Source organism: Abramis brama (assembly GCF_963993115.1).
Source record: "Abramis brama genome assembly, chromosome: 7".
Lineage (NCBI taxonomy): Eukaryota > Metazoa > Chordata > Actinopteri > Cypriniformes > Leuciscidae > Abramis > Abramis brama.
This window is the reverse complement of record NC_139969.1, coordinates 10,372,668-10,396,819: the sequence shown is the minus strand read 5'-3', so window position 1 is coordinate 10,396,819 and position 24,152 is coordinate 10,372,668. Positions and strand designations below refer to the sequence as shown.

The 24,152-nt window shown below is 37.6% G+C and overlaps 2 protein-coding genes across 5 annotated transcripts; both read right to left on the bottom strand.

Annotated features, from left to right (window-relative positions):
- Positions 1–761: 761 nt before the first annotated feature.
- On the bottom strand, positions 762–2,858 carry LOC311086394 (dual specificity protein phosphatase 14). 3 transcript variants are annotated; one of them, XM_084119275.1, is made up of 3 exons: positions 2,748–2,858; positions 2,520–2,583; positions 762–1,712 (listed from the first exon to the last, which is right to left on the bottom strand). In XM_084119275.1, exon 3 carries the CDS (start codon positions 1,702–1,704, stop codon positions 1,195–1,197), a length of 510 nt encoding a protein of 169 aa, XP_083975401.1. In that variant the 5' UTR covers positions 1,705–1,712; positions 2,520–2,583; positions 2,748–2,858; the 3' UTR covers positions 762–1,194. The 3 variants fall into 3 exon arrangements, with proteins under 3 accessions (XP_083975401.1, XP_083975400.1, XP_083975399.1); XM_084119273.1 differs by having other exon boundaries at positions 848–1,712; positions 2,520–2,593; positions 2,748–2,856; XM_084119274.1 differs by lacking the exon at positions 2,520–2,583 and having other exon boundaries at positions 2,748–2,840.
- A 507-nt stretch (positions 2,859–3,365) lies between these two features.
- On the bottom strand, positions 3,366–23,227 carry kif5ba (kinesin family member 5B, a). 2 transcript variants are annotated; one of them, XM_084119221.1, is made up of 26 exons: positions 22,902–23,227; positions 16,411–16,498; positions 16,247–16,320; positions 15,346–15,450; positions 15,179–15,227; positions 14,960–15,015; positions 14,764–14,851; positions 14,522–14,646; positions 14,338–14,442; positions 12,529–12,674; positions 12,190–12,338; positions 11,688–11,896; positions 10,893–10,961; positions 10,594–10,800; positions 10,346–10,489; positions 9,143–9,331; positions 8,877–8,994; positions 8,720–8,775; positions 8,526–8,635; positions 8,227–8,328; positions 7,924–7,984; positions 7,745–7,816; positions 7,455–7,559; positions 7,016–7,232; positions 6,741–6,882; positions 3,366–4,945 (listed from the first exon to the last, which is right to left on the bottom strand). In XM_084119221.1, exons 1-26 carry the CDS (start codon positions 23,025–23,027, stop codon positions 4,942–4,944), a joined length of 2,916 nt encoding a protein of 971 aa, XP_083975347.1. In that variant the 5' UTR covers positions 23,028–23,227; the 3' UTR covers positions 3,366–4,941. The 2 variants fall into 2 exon arrangements, with proteins under 2 accessions (XP_083975347.1, XP_083975348.1); XM_084119222.1 differs by having other exon boundaries at positions 9,143–9,328.
- Between the last annotated feature and the right edge of the window lie 925 nt (positions 23,228–24,152).

Genomic DNA, 24,152 nt, shown 5'->3' with positions numbered 1-24,152 from the left:
GTAGACGTCTGACAGAAATAAAGTCAGTCTGGTTAGTAATAAGTGAAGCTGATGCTGTTTGTGGAGTTGTTTAATCCTCCTCTGCTGAGATCTTCACAGATTTAATGTCTTCTTTTATCTTCAGTGGATTTCATCTAAGGCTGTGTCTGAAGTCAGTTGTAGTTCTTGTGTTTCTGCTCGTCTCTTTTTCTGTTCTCTTCTTTCCTTCAGTGATTCTGCTTGTTAACAGGCTTATTAAGGCTGAGATGACTCCATATTTAATATTCACAGACTTTGTGGCTCAGATAAGGTCTAGTTCTGGTTTATTTCTTTGCCCTTGGCTGACATGTGGCATTGCTATGGCCTGCTTGTGGCCCAGATCTGGCAAACAGGAGTGGGCCACCCAAGGGCCGTCATTCTCTGCTGCATGTGGGCCAGATCCGCATTCCACAAGTGCCAGATGTGGGCCAGATCTGGGCCGGCACAATGTTGCTATGTGGGTACATACGTTTTTTCGTGTTAAAATGTAAATATCAAATGTTAAAACAGACTCGATTATCGTAGTATTGCATTGAATTATATAATACATAATTAAAACTACAGAGCTTTGATCATACAACTAAGGATTTAAACGTCATCTTATTTTGACATATTATTATGAGATATAAATTGACAACTGATATTTATATGCTGTGATACTGTTATAGGCTACTGTCCATATTCTCACTATGATAGGCCATAAAAGCCTGATGTATCTATGATACAAAACGTAAAACACATTTGCAAAATTGTTTTAGATTTTATTTTATATTCTGTCTAAAAGTTCAATAAACTCTTCAATTAAAACAAATGTCAGGCTTTACAGGGTTAAAATTAACTCCATTTTTATTATAGTCAGTCTTAGTAACTGCGGTGAGGCTCTGCTTCTAATCTGCACAGAAAATAAGAAAGCCACAAATATGACCACTTCATTTTTTTTTTTGTGCTTACCATTGTACAGTTATAGTATCAGATGGTACTGATTGATTGCCATATTAATAAATGGTAAATGATGGTACTTCAAGGAATACCATGGTATTACCATGAAACATATAATACCATGTTCAAAAATGTTATTAAAAAATACATGATCTTTTGATTCGTTATAAACATGATCAAGAGTTTTAAACACAGACACACCATATAAATAAATCCAGTTCAAAACGTTCTCCTGAATTATAGATGAAGGCAGTACGACGAGTCCTGTGTGAGCTGGATGGCCTCAGGTAGGACGCCCTGCGAGGTGGCCACCATCCTGATGCTGTTGCAGTGGGTCAGTTTCCTCTCATACTGAAGCAGTTTCCTCCAGAACCCCGCGTTTGGGCGGATGAAGGGCCGTGCAGCCACAACCCGCTGATGAGCCTGAAGCAGTGTGACTCCCTCAAACCTCATGAGATACGCCATGATGAGAGACGGAGACCTGCTTCTACCGGCCGAGCAGAACACCAGCGAGCTTCCAGTGTGGTTCTGCTGGATCCGCTCAGCCACGCTGTCAAAGTACTGGTCCAGAGGGGCGTGAGGACGGTCCTCCACCGGCACGCACATGCATTTCACCCCCTCATACTCGGGGCAGGGATATTCAGCGCAGGCGTTCACCAGCAAAGTGACCTCTCTGTGGTCCAGCGCTGACTGATTCAGGGCCTGCACTCCACTCAGGTACAGTGTGGGAGTGATCTGAGAGATCATCACTGGGACTGTAAGGGATAAATAATGCATAAAAAGGGAAACAAAATATTATATATTAAATAATATATTTGCATGTCTCTTATGAAATATTTTATAATGTATATAAATATTACATATTTCTAAAACTAATCTGAAATACATATATATTTCTCATACAAACCATTGTTATTATTCAACACTCGAGCAATGATATGATTTAAAATACTTCACAGATTTTTCACAAATGTTAATCGTAGTAACTTTTTTTGCAATAATATAAAAAGAAAAGTAAATTTTTCATTCAATATTCCATATCTATAAATAAATATGAGCTCATACAAATGCATGCAATATAAAGATTTTGAAAAGTGAAGCTTTAAAAGTTTTAAATGTCCCAGGACCCCAGGGAGCCACGAGGGGTGCTGGAGGATCCATGGAAATTAAAAGAGAAAGTAAAGATATTGTAGAAAAAAAAGAAGATTTTTAAGAAAGTTAACATGCACATTCAAGACATTAACAAAATATGTTGAACATAATCATTTTGTTTACATTCACATATAAATGGGTTTTTATAAAATACATAGCTGTCTTTTTATATTGTAGGAAGGTGGTCCCTCACAAGGGGATCATCATATTTGGAGCTCCTTAGCATTAAAAGATAGGAAAAACCTTGAAATATACACTTTAGCCTGCCACATTGAAGGACACTGCTGTCAGTACAGTAAAATCATATTAACTATCCAACAGACTGCTACTGTAGCGAGCAACAAATAGCCTGCATTGATGTGCATAAGTGACAGCAGATCATTTTAACCATGGAAAAACATATAGTTTACCTCAGGGCTTCGAGGACTGTGATAGCCCTTCCACTCAAGTCTTTCTATCGGCTTCGGTGTGTTTCTGTTAGAGACTAACACAAGCAGCTTTACTCTGCAGCAGCGTTATAAATAGAACAGAACCACAGGCACGCAACAACTTCAATGAAACCAAAAACAAGCTGTGTAGCCTTACGACGCCTGGTATTGCTACCATATAAATATTTCCCATAGAATAATACTGCTTACATAAAATGCACGATCTTCGCCATTCTTTGCCACCAATGCCACGGTAATGCAGCGCAGGACAGGAGCCTCCAGTGGACACATGCTAGTACAGCAGGTGTTCAACTTAAAGGGATAGTTCATCCAAAAATTAAAACTCAGGAGACACAATTTACTCACCCAGTCTCTCCAGATCCAAGTGATTTTGTGTCAAAACTATATTTATACTGTCATGCTCCGAAAAGGAAATAGAGCAACACAATCTTTTTTGTATTATCCTTTTCCCCCTACTATTTTTACATTTTGGGGTAGCCCAAACTGGGTTCACACAAGAAACTCACAATCAAAAAGACGTACACTACCAGGGAAAGTGACAATGAAACTATCTATGCAACACAAAATTCAAGTTTTAACTGAGCACTCAAATGTGATTTAAAAAAAAAATTTTTTAATGCTAAGTGCATTTGTTTCATTTTATAGTGAGCTGCTTTTATATGAAGCAACAGGATAAAATAGTTGGTAAAAAGAAAATCTGACTGACTGGCAAGAAACAAGATTTTCATTGTCATTTACATGTGTGATACATTTTTCATAACTTAACTACACATCAAATCACAGGTAACAAAAAAAGGAGAAAGGAACTTCATGTTTCAGAATATAGATTTAATCACACATACATCATGCAGTCCATCCAGAAAAAAAAGTGTCATCAGTAATTTCATCCCCTCTCACTCTTTCCCTTCAACCAGAATCTTCCAATAACACCTTGTACTGTTGGAATGATCCAGTGGCTTTGTCCATTGGTGGAACTCTCTGTCAATCAGTCATGGAGTTACTATTACACAGTAATAAAAAAATTAGCTATTTATTTGAAGTTTTCATTAAATGTGTGGCATTCCCCATGAACATCAATTAATTATCCTTCATGCACTGAAAAGGGAAGAATTTAGGGCTAATAACACAACTGCGCTCTTAATGGTCCTTGTGATGTCGATTAAAGGTATAAAAACACCCAGAAAGCAATAATGACACTGAAGGTTGTCATGTCCTGTAATTCGCAATTCATAAGCTTTCTTTCAACAATATCAGGAGTGTACAGTCTAAATAAAATCATTTAAGGCTAGCTTCAATAATAATGATCCACATTCCTTGAATCTCTTCTTAAAGAGAGTTAAAAAAATAAGCAACACTTTTCTGCAATGTCCTCTTGGAGATACAAGTTAAGGTTTGAAACACAAGCCCATACCATCATTCTGCTAAACTGATTGGTTGATCAGTAACAGTGGCAGAGCAAGCAAGCAATGATGTCACGTGAGGACTACAGATGTAAACTGACCACAACATACAAATCCAAAACATTTAAATACATAGTTATGTATTGAGGATACAGGCAGAAAAGTATGAATAATAGAATAATCTTAAATATAGACAATAACTCTTCAAATAAGAATTATGATATGCAAGGCATGATATGTGCGAAAAGCAGGACAGGACAACCTTCATTTGTTTTTGTTAAAAAAAAGCATTTGCCTTTGCAACCGCATGTTTAAATTGAGACACAGCATTAGCCTGTTGTGTAAGGCCTGGTTCCTCATGTCTACAATCCTCTCCACCTTCCCCTTTACAACCATTAGTTACTACAGAAAGTAAAAACCATGGGGTTTCAGATCTGCACCTGTTCAGAGTACTTTCACACAGGAATATCTGAGTTTGTAGTAAAACGGGCGATCTGCTGATGAGCACGCTTGCATATTCTCTATTCAGGTATTTTTCTATTCAAGCTTGATGCAGTCTAGACGCTGACCCGTATAAAGTGAAGCCAGGAGCGAGATCTTTTGCACAGTTACCAGGCAGTAGTTTTAACACAGGTTACAGGTGTGCAGAGAGCAGCTGAGGAGGACCGCAGGTGTTTGGACACATTACAGCTGATAGCACAGGCTTCTGGGCCGTGGTCAATTGTTCACTTTGCTTATGCTTATTTCTTGATTTCCTTGTTATATCGTGTTTGGTGCACGTGTGAGTGCAATATTCATAAAATAATTTGCTTTGGAGGGAAAAAAACAAAACAGATGGGAAGTGGAACTGTACAGCCTTGAATATTTCGATTGGGACGTCCTCCCATGTGCACCAGCAGGAGGGATTATGTTAATGGAATGACATTTCCATGAAGACTTCTTGCATTCTCGCAGCTTCGGTAGTGAGGGAAAAAAACTCGTCTTCAGCTAAAAAGACAAGAAAAGAAGGCAGTGAGAAAGCAGGATCCAATAAAGTTGTGCTAAACAAACCAAGGGATTTTTATGCCCACTGTAGGCTACTTTCATTTATTGTTTAATAGTGTTGTCACGGTACCAAAATGTCAGTATTCGGTACCAATACCAGTGAAAATCCACGGTTCTCGGTACCAATTTCGGTACCAAAGGGCTAGAAATCAATAAGTTATTTGCTGATACTTCCTCGTCATCATGGAGAGCGCAGTTCGCACCGTTTCAAAAATAGTCAATCTCCGAATGCGAATGAACTTAGTCTGAATTAGTATTGTTTTTATACAGTATGAGGATCCTTTTTCAAATACAAGGTCAATATTGATTTTCACTAACGACAAAACAACAAATTATCCATGAACTTATATGGAACTACCCACTAAACATTGGACGTCGGATAGACGTGCAGATCATGTCTATATTGGGTCCGTCGGTCCATGACCAATTCTGGACATCTATTCGACGTCCAAACTAGGTCCACTATTTGGACGTCCAACCATGACCCAACTTGGACGTCATATTGACATATGACAGTGTTTTGACAGATGTTGTCATAAACCATGTTTATGTTGTAATACCCATGTCATTATACACATTTGTGTCCTCATAAACCATATACAAGAACATACACACTAACAGCAGGCCCTGACAGGAGGAGGACAGAGTAAAGGTACACAGGACGTACAATTTCCACACTTTTATTAGCCCCGGGTCCAGTGGACCCGAACATCCTGTGTGTAATATAAATGTGTAGGGGGGGTGTACAGTGTGTTTTCATTGAAAATGTGTTCTGATATATATTCCTCACAGAAAATGAGCCAAGGCCAATGAGTCTCAGTTTGAAAAAATAATTAATTGTATAATTTTTCTTTTGATAAAAAATGAAAACGGGTCCAACAGACCCGAACACCATACAAGGGTTAAAATGAAAAAAATGTAAATAATGAATACTTCAATCCTTCTTCCAAAACATGTTTTTGTTTTACCCTGATTACCTATGGTAAGCCTATTATAAGTGTTTATATTTTAGACCTGACGGGACGGTTTTCAGTCACTCGCCCGTCTATCTCTTGTCATATCCGTAAATAGAGAACATTTGCTCTGGCTCCTTTGACTTGTATATGGTGTGGGAGTGTCATCGGTAAGTTGCCACAACGAGTGAGAAAGATTAACATGAAGCGCGCTAAATTCAAACCACAAGGGAATCACCCGTTAAAAAAAAAAAAAAGAGAAACTAAGGAGAGTCTGCTGGCAAAAATAGAATGCAACAGAGCTCGTAATAAAACGAGAATCGACATTGGCTTTAAAAAATAAAAAAATATATATAACCATTATCTGGAGTATTTGGCTACTAACCAGCCCATTAAACCTGCTGGTCTTGAACCAGGAACCATTAATATCACTGGCTGAGGCAGGATAATGACCTCACTGCATACAGTTTACAAAACTACAGCGAAGTCTGGCTATACAGATACAAAAAAAAAAGATAAATTTGATAAATTGATTGGTTATTTTATAATTATCATTATTAATTCAATTTATTATTATTATTATTATTACATTAATAAAATAAATAATCTATTGTTACATTTATTAATTGTAATTATTGTTAGACATTATTATTGTTATGTGAATTAAATTGTCAAAATATGCTCCAAAAACCTGCCTGTGAGAAAAGCTTAAAATAAAATGACAGCAAATGTGCCGGCATTATGGTCTTCCTACAAACAAAAGCCCCAGATTCTCTCTTACGAACCTCTTCTCTTGTTTAGCGCCTCCTCCTCTGATGGGCATAGGTTGGCTGTTCTGGTTGAGGACGCCGACGCCACCGCCTCCACGCAGCACATTGGGGTGTGTAGGAGAAGCTACAGGTTGCTGTCCAGGCCTGATGGGTTTAGCTACAACCAGAGAATAGAGGCAAATCGTGAAGGAAAAGATCACGGTCACTAAAATCAACTTTTTCATTTTTATAATCGCCAAATTACAGACACCAGACGTTATTTTTATTATCAAGGAGAATTGTGCAGTCACCTATCTGTGCGGAGTGTCCTCTGCGGGCCATGTTTTTGGCTCTCACGGCCTCTTTGATGCGGTCCACCTCCAGCTGGTAGCGTTTGCGGTCGCGGGCTGCGTTCTCTTTGGCCTCTTTGAGCGCCGACTCCAGAGCCTTCACACGCTCCGCTGTTGCCCGCAGACGCTTCTCCAGTTTAGGAAGCTCACAGCGCAGGTCAGCATTATCACGCACCAGCTAAAGAATAAAGACAGACAACATTCTTTAAATTACCTGATTTATTCTTCTTTTTCATTTAGTAAACTATGTAATATGTCAAAAATATTGTTGTTTTGAAAGCATAATTGACTATAAAAGGAAAATATTTAAGTAAGAGTTTATACATTTTGATTTTGAACTGGTAAAAACATTTGCTAACATGTGTGAATCATTAAGGGGACCTTTCTGGTTTGGATTTACCTGTTTGTGAACCTTGGTGAGTTGTTCTAGATTGTTCTCCAGGAAAGAGATCTTCTGCTTCTGAGCAGCACTGCCGCCAGTTTCATCAGAGTCCATCTCTGCACTCTACACACACACACAAAAAACAAAAACCTTTCAAGTAAACAAAGACCAAGTCCACTGCTTAGTAAGAAACTCAATATATGGATTTACATTGACCTAAATGGCAGAATTAAGTTCACTTTAAAAAAAATAACAGACACAGTAGACATGAAAATTAAAAGAATGATATAAGACAGATCCACTCCCACCTTTTTAACACGAGTAGCCAGATCCTGAACAAACAATTTCCTGAGGTTGTGCAAAGTCTGCAGCTCCTTGGCCTTAAATAGATAGAAAATAGCAATATTAAAATGTACACGCTACATGATGTAAATACAACTGTCATCTGTTGTCTCCCTCTAGCGCTGAAATGAGGAATTGCACTCACCACAGTCTCCTCCAAGCCTTTTAGATCCTGTTTGGCCTGTTCCCTGCGGTCCTGCATCATACTGTAATGCACACACAAAACCATTAAAACAGCACATCACTAAAGACAAGCAATCCATTGACAACTCTAATTTAATATACATTTCATATAAATACACAATGCAGGTGTATTAATGCTTTGTGCAATATTCCGGCACAACTCTTCAGATGTACAACAGAAACAAAGGAGATTTCGCTCATAAACAAGGTTTTATCAGCTCAACTTCTACAATGAGGAAGGTGAACAGGACTGTGCTTTACATACGTGAGCTCATGTAGTTTGCGGCTCTTCTCCTGGTCATTGGATTTGAGTTTCTCATGTTCCACCCTCAAACGCTCCTGCTCCAGCATGATCTTCTGATTCAGACTAGAGAGAGAGAGAGAGAGTGAGATAATTTATTAGCTACTGCTGTATTATTATGAGTGCTGTAAATCAACTATTAACTTTGATGTGAAGCTATAGATTAGTCATTCATCTTAAAATCATTCAGTATATTAACATGCACTTTAAAAGTTTAATTTCCGACTGATATTGCTTTATTTTGACTGAAATGTGTATCGTACTCTTGAAGATCAGTGATAAGTTTCTCTTTGGTTTCCAGCTCGTCTCTCAGGCTGCTGATCTGTTTCTGATGGGCCTCCCTGTGACTCTGGATCTGCTTCTCAACAGCATCCTAAACACAAACACTCGCATTAAAATTAAAATTAACATCCAAACTGAACAAACTCATTTGAATGTGTGTATACACATTTCTTACCTTCACCTCATTGGCACTCTGAATCTCACTCTCCTTCTCCATTGCATGAACTTTCTCTGTGGCCACAAACACAAAATATTAAAAGCTAATAAAATTACAGTCCGTTTAGAAAAAGTACATGTAGATGCATAATATTTATCTTTATGAGTCTGTGTACCCTGTGCGTTGATTTTGACCAGCTCCTCATTAAGGGAATCCACGTCCTCTTCCAACTGTCTCTTCTTATGCTCTACGTTCTGCAGATACTCACTCAGAGATTTAATTTTCGCCTCATGCTGCAAAACAAACATCTATTTGTTAATATAAAGTACTTGTTACTTTATTCATAACTTTATTGTTTAGTAGATTATAGTACAAAAGTTTGCCATGTATGAAAAAAGTGTTTTAGGAGGCAGTATCCAGCAGAAGAGTGTGAAACCGTACCTGTGAGATGCGTAACTGGCATGCCGCAAGCTCCTTCTCAGATTCATCCACCTTCTTGTTGCTCTCAGACTGTGTGTTTTCCAACTGCTTGCAACGTTTGACCATCGATTTGACTTCTGACTTCATCTTACTGATATAGAGTCTGGCTACAGTGAATTCTTCATCTATAAGACCACTGCCTTCATGCTGCTGCAAAGACAGAGAGATTACTCAATATTGTTATGCTTTGTTTAAAGTCAAGTTTAGTCCAAAAATCAACTAATTATAGTTAAAGCTACTAAATAATAAGCTATTAAAAGGTGGTGTATAAGTCTTTGTTAAAATCAATAAAGATGGAATCATATTTGAATAGACACTTTATAAATACAGACACTTGGTTATAACAACAGTATAAATACTGTGATGCTATTAAATTGCCCCTATTCTGCTTTTTCAGATATTACCTTTCATGTAGTGTGTAATACAGCTGTTTGTGAATGTAAAAGCCTGCAAAGTTTCAGAGATCAAAATGCACAATAAATGAAGTTATTGTCTCCCCAATTTGCATAATGCCAGCCTTTGGTCTACATTAGGTGCCCGTGAACATGATCAAATTTGACCTGCCCTCAAACTGTACTTGAGGCTTCCAGGCCTCAGCTACAAGTACAGTTTGAGGGCAGGTCAAAGTTTGGTTCATGTTTTCGACATCTCAAGAAGTGCTTTCTGTGCTGTGAAAGTAAAAAGCACTTTGCATGCACTTCCAAAGGATGAGGACTCGGATAGATATGGTAAAAAGCGGAAATTAATTTATGGTAATGGGAGTTTAGTTTCTGACACGTGCTGTAAGCAGTAGACCAGTCATAACAGACTGGGCCATCTGACCAATCAGAGCAGAGTTGTCTCGCAGAAAGGAGGGGTTTAGAGAGACTGAATCCTTTACTGAACCATTTCATACACTGAAAAAAGAGGTGATGCTGCAATGTTTATTATGAGAAAATTAAGTGTTTTTTTGACCTTGTAAACGTATAATAGAGGCACTTTATATAATTTCTGTTTAAGCATCAAAAACACAGCAACATTGGTTCAAACATTGGTGGTTTGGGGGCCGGTCTATCTGACCAATAGTAAATAAGGGAGTGTTTAAAAATTTAGTTTGGCGATTCTACTTTGGCAGAACTTACACACTTCACCTTAAAAAAAACTTTAAAAAAACCTGTCATTCACCTTGATGTCATTGTTGCCCACAGCAATGCCAATCTCAGTCAAATCTTTGAGTAGTGACGACATCATCTCAGTTACCCTCTTCTTCTGGTGATTTGCCATTTCCTTCAGTTTCTGTAGTTCTGAGTCTATAGATGCCAGGGTGCTCTGAAACAGAGAGCGTTTTAAAGTCAAGTTTAATGTCATTCTTCACACAGCAGGCCGACCGTAAGCAAAAGACTGATATATTAATTAGCCCTTCTGACACTTACAGATTTCTGACTAAGTTCCTCACTGAGTGCTTCAAACTCCTTGGTTTTGTCCTCCACCTCCTGACTCTTCTGATCATAGTTGACGGCAAGCTCCTCCAGGGCCTGCAGTACCTCCTTCACCTCCTCTTTAGACGCATCGTTCTCCATCTGCAGACGATTCAGCTCCGCCTGCAGGTTATCATGGTCTCGCCGTGATGAGGCTAGCAGCTGCAACACAAACAAAAACATTTGTGAGCATGAATATACAGTGTTTACCTACTAATATTAATTTACATATGTGCACATGAGAGCTCACTAACCTCCTCTTGGTCCAACATCTGCTGCTTAAGCTTCTCCACCAACTGAGACTGCTGATTAATCTCTTCATCCTGGAGAGAGATGAGAAAAAAACAAGCTCTCATTCAAGTTGAATATGTTTGTGATAATGAAAGTCTAACATCATCTTTATGAAAACTGACCATGGTTTAACAATATTAATTATGTATAATGCCTGTGGTCCTTCTGTGGAATTTTTGTAGATTCAGGGTGCTTTAACACTAGGTTCGATTGCCTGATCCGAGCCAGAGTTCGATTGCTACCCTGCAGGGCTACTACAACACAGGAGAAGGCAGCAAAATGGATGGCGTTGCTCACATCACTTTTATATTTTGGTTTTTATGAACCTCTGATTTTGTTTCAAAAGTGTCAGCACATAATGGCACTTGCGTCTATCTGCCACGAATGTACTGCAAACGTTCTAAAGAACAAGGGAATACATTATCTCTGCTTGCAGTGCACTTATCAGGAAAGTGAGTGTGAACTGAAAACATGCAAAAACACAAGCGGTTCACTTAGTAATTTAGTACGATAGCGTTCATATCAGCAGCGAACCGCACTGGAGTTCACATGAACTGTACACCCCAGACCAGCCTTTAATGCGGACTTGGGCTCAGTTCGTGTGCGCAACCCAAGTTTGGAAAACAGCGTTCACATCATCCAAGCAAACTGAAACCTGATGTCAAATCGCATCTGGGTGCGAAAGTGTGAAAGCACCCAGAATCATTAGATAGATGACAGAAATCTGCTTCATTTTTATGTTACATGCATGTCTGCACCTTGTCGTCAAGTTGCTCGTACAGTTTGGTGAGTTCAACCTCACATTTCTCCTTCTCAGAATCGGTGAGTCGGGCCCCAAGCATTCCTGGCACAGGCGGCATGCTTGGTGTGGATGCAAATTTATCATTATTAATAGTGTTATCCAGCGCCAACACTTCAGCATTAGCCTTCTCCTTATCGTACTGCTCCTCTGCAGGTACTGTTTCACCTGGAGGACACAAAGAGAGGACCTTGAGGTACTGCAGAGGTGCACTTTCAAAAGTTCAAACCTAAATATAATATTTCAGGACAGTTAATTTTTTTTTTTTATAAAAGTTATGTACAATGAATCATACAAATTATTTAAGATTCAAAAATGCAAAATAGAAGCATTTCACAAGTGGTTTTAGACTGGATGTCAATGCATAATAAACAAGTGTTAAAAAAAGAATTCAATAACAATAACTGTTTCACAAATGTAATATAAAAATAAATAAATATAAAAACAAATGGCCATCTGACCGTTTCTCCAGCGGTTAAGTTCATTCTCCAGCCATGTGATGGTGTTTCGCAGGCTCTTGTTTCGTTCTTTCTCCCTCTCATATTTCTTCTTCCATTGCTCTGCTGTCAGCTCCACATTCACACTCACTGTGTTCTTAATGGTCTTGGCTCTGCAAACACACAAACACAATCACAGCTGTAGAGCTCTGGTGTTTTTCTCCTCACACCATTGTTTGCATAAATACATAGAGCTTGTAATTATTCTTGCATAAATGACACCAATAACAGTGACACCTTTATTATGAATGGAGAGAAAAGACTAAGTGATAAAGTTGGACAAATATGAATGCATCTCCTCACCTCTGTCCAAACATAAGAGTGGATTTGGTCTCAGCCTCATTGTACGAGGAAGGAGAACAGCAGATGACAATGGTGGTCCTGCAGTTCCCACCCAGAGAATCCTGCAAGATCCTTGTCATTTTACTATCTCTGTAAGGAACGTACGCCTGAGAAAGAAACAAAGAGAGATTACGGATAGAATTAGATCAACAGACATTAATAAAACAGATTTAAATGTGTGATTAAGTTTCAGGACTACAACTGTCTTTACTCAAAGGCATTCCCAGAAGACAATTTGCAAAATTGCGCTCTTTATTGATGTAAAGAAAATGTTCAAAATTTTTGATCAACTTACATTAATTCAAATGTTTAATATTATAATATCTATAATAGCATGTATTGAAATGTAAATGTATGTTCCAGATTGATTCTGACACCTGAATTGATATCAGATTTTGTCTATGATAATAATATGTTCTGTTTTTAATTTAATTTGTTCATTACAGGTCAAATGCATTGCCCTCTAAGTAGCTTCAATGTAGCATGCAAGTTTTGGTTATGCCGGGTTCAGACAACATGATATTAGCCCGATATTGGCCCGATCTGTTTGACCTAGAGTGTCGTAATGATTTGCAAATGATGGGCATCAGGATGAAAGAATCGATCGTTTTAATTTGTATAGTATGTCATAGTGGACGGCAACAGATGCAGCATCTGTGGTGCTTCACGATGTCCCGACAGAAAGAGTAGCATGTGTCACATCTGTGGCGTTGACCAATAGGAGCACAGAAGCTCTTCTGTACACAGCAAAACGAAAGAGGTGATGGTATTGGTGCTGCTAATTGGAATTATGCAATAAAGGAAAGGTTCGTGGAGCTATGGCAACAATACTCCTGCCTTTATGATGTTTCCTCGAGGGACTACCACAACAGAGTGAAAAAAAGATAAATGCTGGCAAATGATAGTGGAGGTGCTTTAACACCACGGTGAGTACTAGAATAAGTATTAAGCTAGCAAGACAGCCGATTCGGTAGCCATTGTTTGGTTACACTCTTGTTTCTAGAAGTCAGTCGCTTGTTCTGTTCTCGATGACATCACGCACGTCGTTAAAGACGACAAGCAATGTGTGTATGACATGTTATAATTGTGACATCAATGACAAAAATAATTGCATAAACTGACAGTGACTATCCCAGCTTCAATTTAGCTTCTCCAATACAGCTCAGACTAAAATAAGGCCTTGCAGCACAGAAAAGAGTTTGCTCGCTCAGCTGGTCCTGAGAATGACAGCTTTAAACTGTCCAGCCTATGAAGAGAACACAAGGACTGCTGTGTACTAACAGCACAGTACAGCTGTGCTGCCCATCATGTGAAGAACACTATGTTTCCAGTCTGGTCTGGTCTACTTCCCACCAAATCTTCACTGTCAGTATCATACTTTATTTTTTACTTGTTCTTTAATTCTGTATTGTATTTGATCAAATCAATTAGTGATAATTTTAAAGATGATTTTTATCTAAAGCGACTTACAGTAATAGGGACAATTCCTACGGAGCAATGTGAGAACTATACCACACCCAAGCTAAAATTAATGACATTATTTTGAATTACTTCATATTTTATTTTAAGTCGTCCTTTCATTGGTTTTACGCAAGTAGCATTATTGGTCATACTGATAAAGAACAGAAAACTGAATTGGACAAAGCTGAAGTGAATCTCTGAACTCATACAAGCTATCCTCACTGCTCTAGGAGCCAAACACTAGAAACAAAGAGTGTACAGAACTCATCTAAAAGCCTGTGAGCATGTCTGCGTGAGTATGTGACTCACCGAGCCCTCGGCTAAGGCTGATATCACGTTGCCCAGGGATGACAGAGACTTGTTGATGTTTTTGGCTTCATCCAGTACTGCGCCTTCAGCTCCTGTTTTACTGACCTGTGAGAGAATGCAAGAGTTCAACACACTCTGCTCATGCTTTACTGAACTACAAGACTAAAGTTTAACACACACCCACCTTCTCGCTGCCAGCCAAGTCGACCAGGTAGAGTTTCCCACTGAGCTTCTGTTCTGTCTGAGTGTTCTCCTGCTTCACATTGATCTGGAAGATACTGTGACTCCTGGAGCTGTGCTCATTCATGTCTAAGACACACACATAGACATTATTACAACTATAAATCACACCTTACATTGTCTGGATAATTGTATTTTATTCTCTTTATTGAATTTATTCTTTGTTTTGTGTCTGTGTATTCATACTTGTCACAGCTACATGTCTGTTAGATTTGCCCTCATCAATAGTGTCCATCACTTCATCTGGACTGCAAACAAATCGCTCAGTGCAACCCTAAAACCAGGAAGACAATTATAACTTATATTCTCTAAAGATCAGTGGCATTTACCACTTTGCGTTAAGATTTTAATGGGACACTGGTGCCAGGTTTCAGGAACTCACCTTGACATAAGGAACCCTGTTTTTGTCTTCATGTACAGATAAATTAGTCTTTGAAACTACAAGACAAAGAGAGAGAGAAAGAAAGATATTATGGCACAATGAAAAGAGCATTATAATTTTACCTTTGAATTTGAGATAATCTTAAAATGATTTCTAATTATGTTATGTTTAGATCAATTGGTTGGTAGATGTGAGGCTTAGAACCACTTCCACACTCACCATCCAATAGGTCCCGAATCTTATCCAAGTATATCTCAAAATATGACACCTGTCAAAGTTAAACCATACCATCAAGAGAACGGATCCAACTTGAAATGATGCAACAAGGTTCCAATGAATGAGAAGAAAGCATAAAAATGAAAGAATGTGTAAATGCAATAACTTACTTTAATGTGAAACTCCAGATTTTCATCCATAGAGTAAATGTAGTTAAAGATGTCTTGTACTATTCTGGGAATAATTCCCATTGCATCTGTGTCATGAAGATTTCCCTAGAGAACAACCACAAAACCTCAGTCATAAAAGTGGAATAAAACAAGCAATTCTTCACAACACTACTTGCCTAAAACAGCCTGTTTGCGCCACTATTTTGTTCAGTTATATAATACAGTTCGAAAGTTTGGGGTCAGCAAGGTTTTTCTTATGTTTTTGAAAGAAGAATCTTTCACCAAAGCTGCATTTATTTGATCAAAAATAGTCAAAAACAGAACAATTGTGAAATATTATGGCTATTTAAAAGATCTGTTTTCAATTGTTTTTTTTTTAATGGCATAATTACTCCAGCCTTGCCCTTTAGTGTCACATGCACCTTCAGAAATTATTCTAATTTCTAAATGCTTTGATAAACAGAAAGTTTGAAGAACAGAATTTATTTAAAATAGAAAACTTTTGTAACATTACATACTGTCATTTTTAATCAATCCGTGCTGAATACAAGTATAAAAAATTGTACTGACCTTTTTTTAATGGTATATTATATACTGAACACTTTAAGCCTCAAACAGGTTGAAGGTTTTCACTTACACTGATTTTCACTGTAAAGCAGCTCTGAAGTTATTTGTATAGTATAAAGTGTCATGATATAAATAAACTGAACCTGATTATGAATAAAGTCACTTCACTGCTATCAAACAACCCTAAACATAAGGTGCATTTGGCCATGAACCTAAAAGATCATCCACAGATAAAATTTGGAAAAAATAATCATATGCGAGTATGTGAAAGTGATTTTGCACATAATTCTTGACTTTTCACTGCAGCTGAGATATTTCAACATTTCTCGCTCACCTCCATTGTGTGCGTTTTGCCTGATGACGTCTGACCATAGGCGAAAATGGTTCCGTTATATCCACCAAGCACATCTGTGGGAACACATTCATGATTAAGCCTCATTGCATGTTCTGTCTTTTTGCTTTGATTCGGAGGTCTATCATGAGACATGTTGCTTTTACCTTTGACGATTTGTTGAGCGCAGGCCGTGTACACTTGCTCCTGAGACGTGTTGGACTGGAAAACTCTGTCAAACGCATACGGTTTACCCTGTAGAGAGGAGAAAAACAAATATAAAATTAAATGCATTTAGAACCATTTAGGACAAAGTACCATTAGATCTTTTTTTTTTAGGTTTTCAAGACTTTACCGTCACAAAACATGGAACAGACTAAATTGTTACAGAATATAGAATTCAAATGCTTGAACTGATCAGCTAACAAGCAGCGAAGGAATGACCAAACATATGGCCAGTAAAAATATGGCTTTTCTCATAAAATACTGAATGGCACAATTAATTAAAAACTCCAGCATAAATGTAAACAACATATGTGGGTTAGGGTTGTGCCGATAGACGATAGTATCGTGTATCGACGATAGACAGAGATATCGCCGATGGCAGATGCCTTTGCCGATATCAATACGATAATTGGCTCGTTTTTCCTTTAATGTATTAAATCATTATTATTATTATGAAGCTAGTATAGTTATTAAATTAATTAGGAACTACAATTATATTTGCCTTGCCTAAATTCATAACGACATCACCACATAACCACACTTGCGCCATATCACGCGCGTATGAGGACTCCTCAAAGAAAATGTTTTTAAAACAGACAAAACAAAAACTACATCCCACAACGAAATTTCATTGCAAGGTGATCCATTCACAAATTGTCAAGAGTGCTTTAACAGACGCATAATTTTTATACAGAGCCTAGATGAAGACGCGGCATCGTTGTTCGTCAGTATTTTGTTTCCATAGCACATTAACAAAATATTTAATGACACGAATAACACTAAAAACAATACAATTACAAAATATTAATTATAATAATAATATAAATAAAATGATATAGGCCGCCTAGGCCTAATAAAAGTCTTTAGTTCACGAAGCATCTGTGAAACTCTGCCATCTGTGAAAATCACAAGCAACTTCAAACTTGTTTAACAAGAAATATTCTTCTAATTTTTTCGCTGTCAATAATGTAAGTCCACAAGAGAAATATTCAGCCAGTAAATTAAGATAGTTGCTGTAGCCTACCGTTATCCACCGTCGACTCTGAGAGAACGTGCTGTTAATGCAGCGAAAGCTCAGTCCGTTTCTGCTTTCGTTTTCAGGGATTGAGCGCGTTTACATGCACGTTATTAACTCGATTATGCTGAATAAACTGACAATGCATGTGGTCATGTAAACGGATTAACCCGTTTTCGTTTATCAGAGTCAAGTCATAAGTTTAAGTCGGCATATAACCGATCGACTTTTAGATTTTTGCCTCTGATTTCTCCTGGCATTTAAAACACCTGCGTTATTGAAGTGCGGTGCGCATGTGAAGTGCATCCAGACAGAGAGAGCACTGGTAGGAGGACATATATCGCAGACTCCGACTCTTTCTTGAATCAAGAAATTAAAACGTGTTCACATCTCGTCAAACAGTCAAAATGCTGCAGATCTGTAACGGCATGAGAGGATAATGTGTGTCCGTAAATTTCCCGCTGACATGTTGAAATACTCCGAGTCAGATACAAGAATGATTAGGATCTTTTTTTTACCTCACTATACCAGGAAATAACCTGATTTAGCCTATTAATAAACACTCCACCTTTGCTAGCAAAATAGAAAAAAGATTCTCATTTAAAACGAAGTAATAAAACAAGCAAATTGATGAGTAAATAAGCAAGTTAATAATCAAATAAGTAAGCCCCGCCCCCTCACGATAATATCGTGTATCGCCGATCTCACAGGCTGACGATAGGACGATATGAAAATGGAGCATATCGCGCAACCCTAATGTGGGTATCAAACATCTCAAAGGAAAGTGCAAAGTGGTACTACACCAGTGAGAAAACTATTAATTTAACTTGCTCCAAGTTCTGTGTCCTAACGTAGCACTACTGTAGCATACTCGTTAGGGCCTGAGCACCGATGGTGTGAGGACCCTATTGAAATTGCTCCGTTTATTAACCTTTGTGTTTGTGTCTTTTTGTGCTACTCCGTGCACTTACATTGTCTTGGTGGACAGTTTTGACAATTCTCAATGTAAAAAATGCATATATTGTGTCAGTGATGATTACATCAGCAGGCAGCAAAGACCACGTGCCACCAACGAATTCATAATCACAACCAACAACTTAAAGCAAATCCTACTGCACCTCCTGAAGAACTGCATGATGGCATTATTTTTTCCTTTAAAGGCAAGGTGATAACTATGGCTGAACAAAGAACACATTTATTATTTTAAGGACTGGGGGAAATGGCTAATAAAATTGCATTCAACAACACAAGAGGGTGAACGCCCTTAGACAAAACACAGATACCATCCAATCGTGGTGATGGTAGCCTAATGGTTAAAGCTTTGGACTGCCAACACAAAGACTGCAGATTCAGCTTCTGCTAAAGTGCAGAGTGACTAAGAAAGATTGCCAACTATTTGGCTCCAAACTATAAGCTCTTCCATGGAGTTTGGGCTGAGGGGAAGTCAAATAATGCCTTAATAACATAACACTTTTTCAAAGATTTCTAGTAAATTCAGACACACAATAAACAAACTTGCATCAAAAGTACACATTTAAGACCCCCAGGGACAAAAAGAGCAGGTCAGGACCAGTCCAGTACTGGAACAAATTACACAGACTACCACACCCTTCCAGCCATCATACTGTACAGACAGCCACTATGACACAACAATTTACATTAGCCTAATTTTCTCACCGGATCTAAAAAAGTTTAATCTTTGACTACTGTGCTACCTTGTTTTTATGCAGTCAGCGCAATGTCAAACCATAAGTGTCCCATATCTTTGTTGAGACAAGAAGTAGACTACATAATTGTTTAATCATCAGTTTATGGCAGATTCATTTAATCAAATTTTATTTTTTAAAGTTGATGAAAATTATCAACGAAAACCTACCCACCCTAAACAAGAACAAAACAAAAAACTTAAGACTACAAAATTAAATGTTGTTATCAATCAACATGGCAATGCATGACAAAAAGAAGGGAGTCGTTTGAAATATCCGGCTGAATGACTGTCTTATGATGTCCAAAGTCTAGAGGGAATGACAGGGGAAATAAAAAGTTTAACAGCCTTTCACAAGCAGGGCCGCTGGTTTACAGTCTGTAAAATGCTTTTTCTGTAGCCGCAAGTATTAAGCCAGTTAAAATGTGCAGATTTTAAATATCGGCAAATGAGCTAAAACCAGTGGAGAACAACTAGTGACTGCCAGAAAAAGCATGTTCCTGAATTCCATGGTTTCCCAAAATAAGGGTTCATGAGGGAACTGCAGGGGGTTAGTGAGTTGATAAAAAGCTAATAATTAATTATACTGAATGTAATTTTTTTTGTACAGACTTCAGAAGGATACCAGCGTCAGAAACAAGTGGTATGGTTTTATTTTAATGGCGTTGAAGGATTATATGTTTGTTTGGAGCATTTTGTATTGTGAACGAGGCAGTGTAATAGAGAGTTCGCAAATAAACTTTTGTTGAACTGATCCAACTGTACTGTATCTGACAGCAGCTGCATCACAAACCATAAGTAAATGATTTCATAATGCTCTGTTTGTCTGTAAATTATGGTTTTATATGGAGAATGTTTTCAAAACACTTACTCGCATGCATTAAAAAGGGGGTGTTGATACTGTTTCCTATGCAGTGATGTTAGCCAATCATAACAGTGGATGTTTACTGACAAGCCTTAAAGGAGCCGCCCTTTAAAACAGATTATTTCAGACAGAGGGTTAAAAATAATATTTTTTTCGCATTTATATTTGTTTTGTTATTTTGCAAAAAACTTTAACATTATAAGTGAATCTCAAGGAATATCTTCACATCTTGACCCCTTTAATAATTTTATTCTGTTTTGACACTATAATAATAATAACAACTAATAACAATTATTAAAAATAATAAAAATTAATACATTCTATAATATTAGAATTATTGTATTTATGAAAAGTTACATACTGTCACAAATTTATTTTGGGAACTGATAACGAAGTAGAAAAGTGCCATTATGGGCCGGACACAGTGCTGATACAGAACTGAGGCCAATCTCCTGTGAGAACAGAACATTTTCCAGAGTTCTAATTGAGGCACTTTCTTACCTAACTATTTTCTCATCTCACTTACACATACACAGTCCCAGGGGCTGCACAGGGTGGAGCGCTCTCTATTTCCAAAGCATTATCTCACCTTCCTCTAGTGCTCACACACATACACACACTCTTTTCACTTAAATTACAGTGGATAAGCCTGAAGGAGACTCCAATTCCTGGGCATTCTCTCACATTGTCTTCATACACATAGAAGAGAAGTATTAAGAGAGTGATGACTGAACAAACACAAACATATCCGTTTCAGAGCCGGTCTTTCTGGAAAGTACACACACTGTAACCACCAGACAGGAATTCTTGATCCACCACATTATCATAAAAGATTTGTGAAATTGAACCAGATGTACAAGAAAAACTGCTCTATGAAATCATTATTATTTACATTAAAAGGGATGGTGGTCACTCATTTGATTAATTGAGAATGAATGGGGGAAAGTCACATGAGAGGAGGCAATGACTCAATTGCACCATGATTGGCTCACGCGATAAACCCCACCTCTTGTTTTTGTGCGTTCCGCATTTGGGAATCAGTCTGAATTAACAAAATGATGGCGTTAATGGGAAGGGTAATTAAAAAGTAAGTAAACAGCTCAGCCACTTTATGTTACGTCAAAGTGAGCAAACAGCTTTCTGAAATTAAAGGTACATCTCCGTGTCTGTGACCAGTGTTTGCCAAGCTTGATGACTGATGAAAATAAGTTGACTCTTAAAAAGAACAGCTGAACATCAGTTCACAAATAAAAAATATTGTTTAAATTGTTGCTGGCTTTATTATTTTGGAATAAATGTAAAATGCTTAAAACACTAACTTGATGAGATTTATACTTGGTTTTAATAAATAGAACATTAATTACATTGTTATTGTAAAAATACAAAATATAATTTAATAATGTAATATTTAACCAGGAAAATGTGACAACATTAAGTAACTGGGACATAATTTACATTTGATGTTGTTTTTTTAAAACTTCAGAACACCACTGCACACTGATGTTGGCTTTCAAATGTCATTTGTCATGCCATGATGGTTTAGTGAAAAGCTTCAGAGTTTATAACAGAATACATATAGCCTGTCATGTTTGAACTGGGTTTAAAGATAATCAAAGCACAGTGACAAACGATCAATCAATTCCCCACTCCCCACTCATAAATACAAGTAGATCCTAGTGCAGCACTATGACTCATGTTTCTCACTATACATACGGATCGCACCAGGAACATCAACATCTCTACTGGTTTATTTTAAAAGGGATGTCACATTCAGGTCTTTGATTCAACAGAAACCCATAAAAGTTATAGGCTAACTGAGCCTTTATTCTCATTTCACCCAATGAACAACCTTATGTTCAATTTCACCTGTAATTTATATATGTAACTAGGCTATATATGTGCATATGTGACTGCTATAGAGCAGGGGCTTTCAAACTAGGGTCCGCAAAGCACCATGGGCCGCAAATAGGGGGGTATTACATTGAGAAAATAAGTTATTTTTACAAAATTTAACCAAAAAATGTTTTTGAAAATAAAAAACCCAATAAAAAACCCAACTTATTTTCTTTAACCCAAAGAAAATAAGTTATTTTTACAAAATTTAACCAAAAAATGTTTTTGTAGAAAAAAAGAAAACATTTCCCTTTTTTTTATATAATTTGCTTTTTGATTAAATATCAAAACATAAAATTTAATCATTATTAAATCCTTTATAATATTGACAAATTTCCCCACACAAATTAATATTTATGAATGACCATTGATATATAATGCTTTAAGGCATTTTTTATGAAGGGAAATATTGAAAATTGGATCATATTTGGGGGTTCTTGATACCAAAACATTTGAAAACATTTCTGATATAGAAATTATCTCAGTAACGTTAAGTTATTTACAAACGCAAATATGGAGTTTCCTGCTCATTCAACATATCTACACCTAACCATGCAATTAGAGGTTTAAAATGATCATCATAACCTACAATGTGCAACCAATCCGTATCATGAACCGAATAAATAAACAAAATAAGTTTTTGCTTTTTCAAAAGTGTAAAACTGACAGTGTTTCCGCGTTGAATGTGCAGGTGTGGCTAACACGGTTAGCATGAAGCGGATGAGGAAACGACACAGAAATGAACTAAATTGACACTTATGTCTGAATTAAACTGTCGGTTTCGTGCGGCACCGGACCGGAGGCAGTGGCTGGTGTCGGTGTCAATTATTCAGATTAACAGGTTGTGACAAATTCCGGTGGTACTGGGCTGCGGTCATTAGCATTAGCCGCTCGCGCAAGACCAACCGAAAGATAAACTATAAAAAAAATAACCCTGTCCCAAAATAACACTCACCCCAATCACGACGCTGTCCTCTCCCTGAAATTTCGCTACGTATTTGTCCCCTCTTGTCACCTCCGAGCTGTTTAACGGCCTGAAACGGCACATGACTTTAATGGTGCACTCCGCCGGGTCCGCCATCTTCCCCCGGTTACCGAATCACGAGAGCACCGGCCAGAACACACGCACACAAACGGATACAGACACGGACGGAGGGGTGGGGACACCGCCTCGCTCTGAAATTCCGGCCTGGGTTGTTGATTCCTGGCCCGTGTGACTAAGCGCCGCGTTGGAGGATCACCCGGCCTCCGGTTCGGTGACGTCACATCATGCCCGTCACCAAGAGCAAACAGAAAATAACAATGATATCCTCCTGAGAACCAGAACTTTTTTTGAATTACAAAACTTTTGTGAATTAAGTTTTTTGTTAGGTCATTACATTGTTTGGAGTATATAAGAAGCAAATGGATTAAATACATTTTTGAATATTTTTTTTCCCCCTATGTTATGCTATGTCCTCACCCATTTATTTTAAAAAAAGTAAAAGACATGTATAGGCAAAAACAACGTTTTTGTTTCATTCACCAATCAATTTTAGGTTTCAAGCTTTTTTTTTAATACAAACTTTGTATAAGGATGATTCTCAACTGTGTTATGAAAGATATAACAGAATGATTTGATATACCATTTTACTTTATGCAATATGCGTGTTATCACGGCCATAAATGCCATTCCCATTCTATGCAATGCATCTATACACTGTATCTAATCTGCATATTAATGTGTTTTTGGGGCACCATGTAATGATAAAAGACGTGTAATAATTGGAGTAATAATTGGGAATATTTTTTTATATGAAAATCTCATATTTCATAAGAATAATGATATAGGGTGTAATTTCTTTCCCTAATCCCTATTCACTTGTCGTGTCTCCAAAATGCCTGATATGCTATGCTGTCCTAGTGTCCTCTACAGTGGACATGAATGAAATCGATGCCCTGTTTCATAACAGAAGTCATATTCTGATTTGAAACCCCATAACAATTTCCTGAGATGTTGATTTCTGACAAACATTTTGAAAATTAGTCATATTTAAATGATAATTACAAAATAAGATCATATAAGAGTGCTAAATTTGATAATTCAGTCATTTTTAAAGACCAAGAAGAGGGAGTTGTCATGGTTCCACCTCCAAACATTTGGTATCTCTGCAAAGCCCTGAATGTGCTGCTCTTTACAGGACATCCAGATTTAAAACTGTGATGT

What these genes read in the sequence shown, in the direction of transcription:
- LOC311086394 (XM_084119275.1), bottom strand. Translation starts at nt 1,704, where the DNA reads ATGATCTCTCAGATCACTCCCACACTGTACCTGAGTGGAGTGCAGGCC.
- kif5ba (XM_084119221.1), bottom strand. Translation starts at nt 23,027, where the DNA reads ATGGCGGACCCGGCGGAGTGCACCATTAAAGTCATGTGCCGTTTCAGG. An exon ending in GATTCGGGACCTATTGGATG is followed by an intron (nt 15,016 to 15,178) that starts GTGAGTGTGGAA and finishes TTTGTCTTGTAG; the next exon opens with TTTCAAAGACTAATTTATCT. An exon ending in GCCAGTTACGCATCTCACAG is followed by an intron (nt 8,995 to 9,142) that starts GTACGGTTTCAC and finishes TTTGTTTTGCAG; the next exon opens with CATGAGGCGAAAATTAAATC.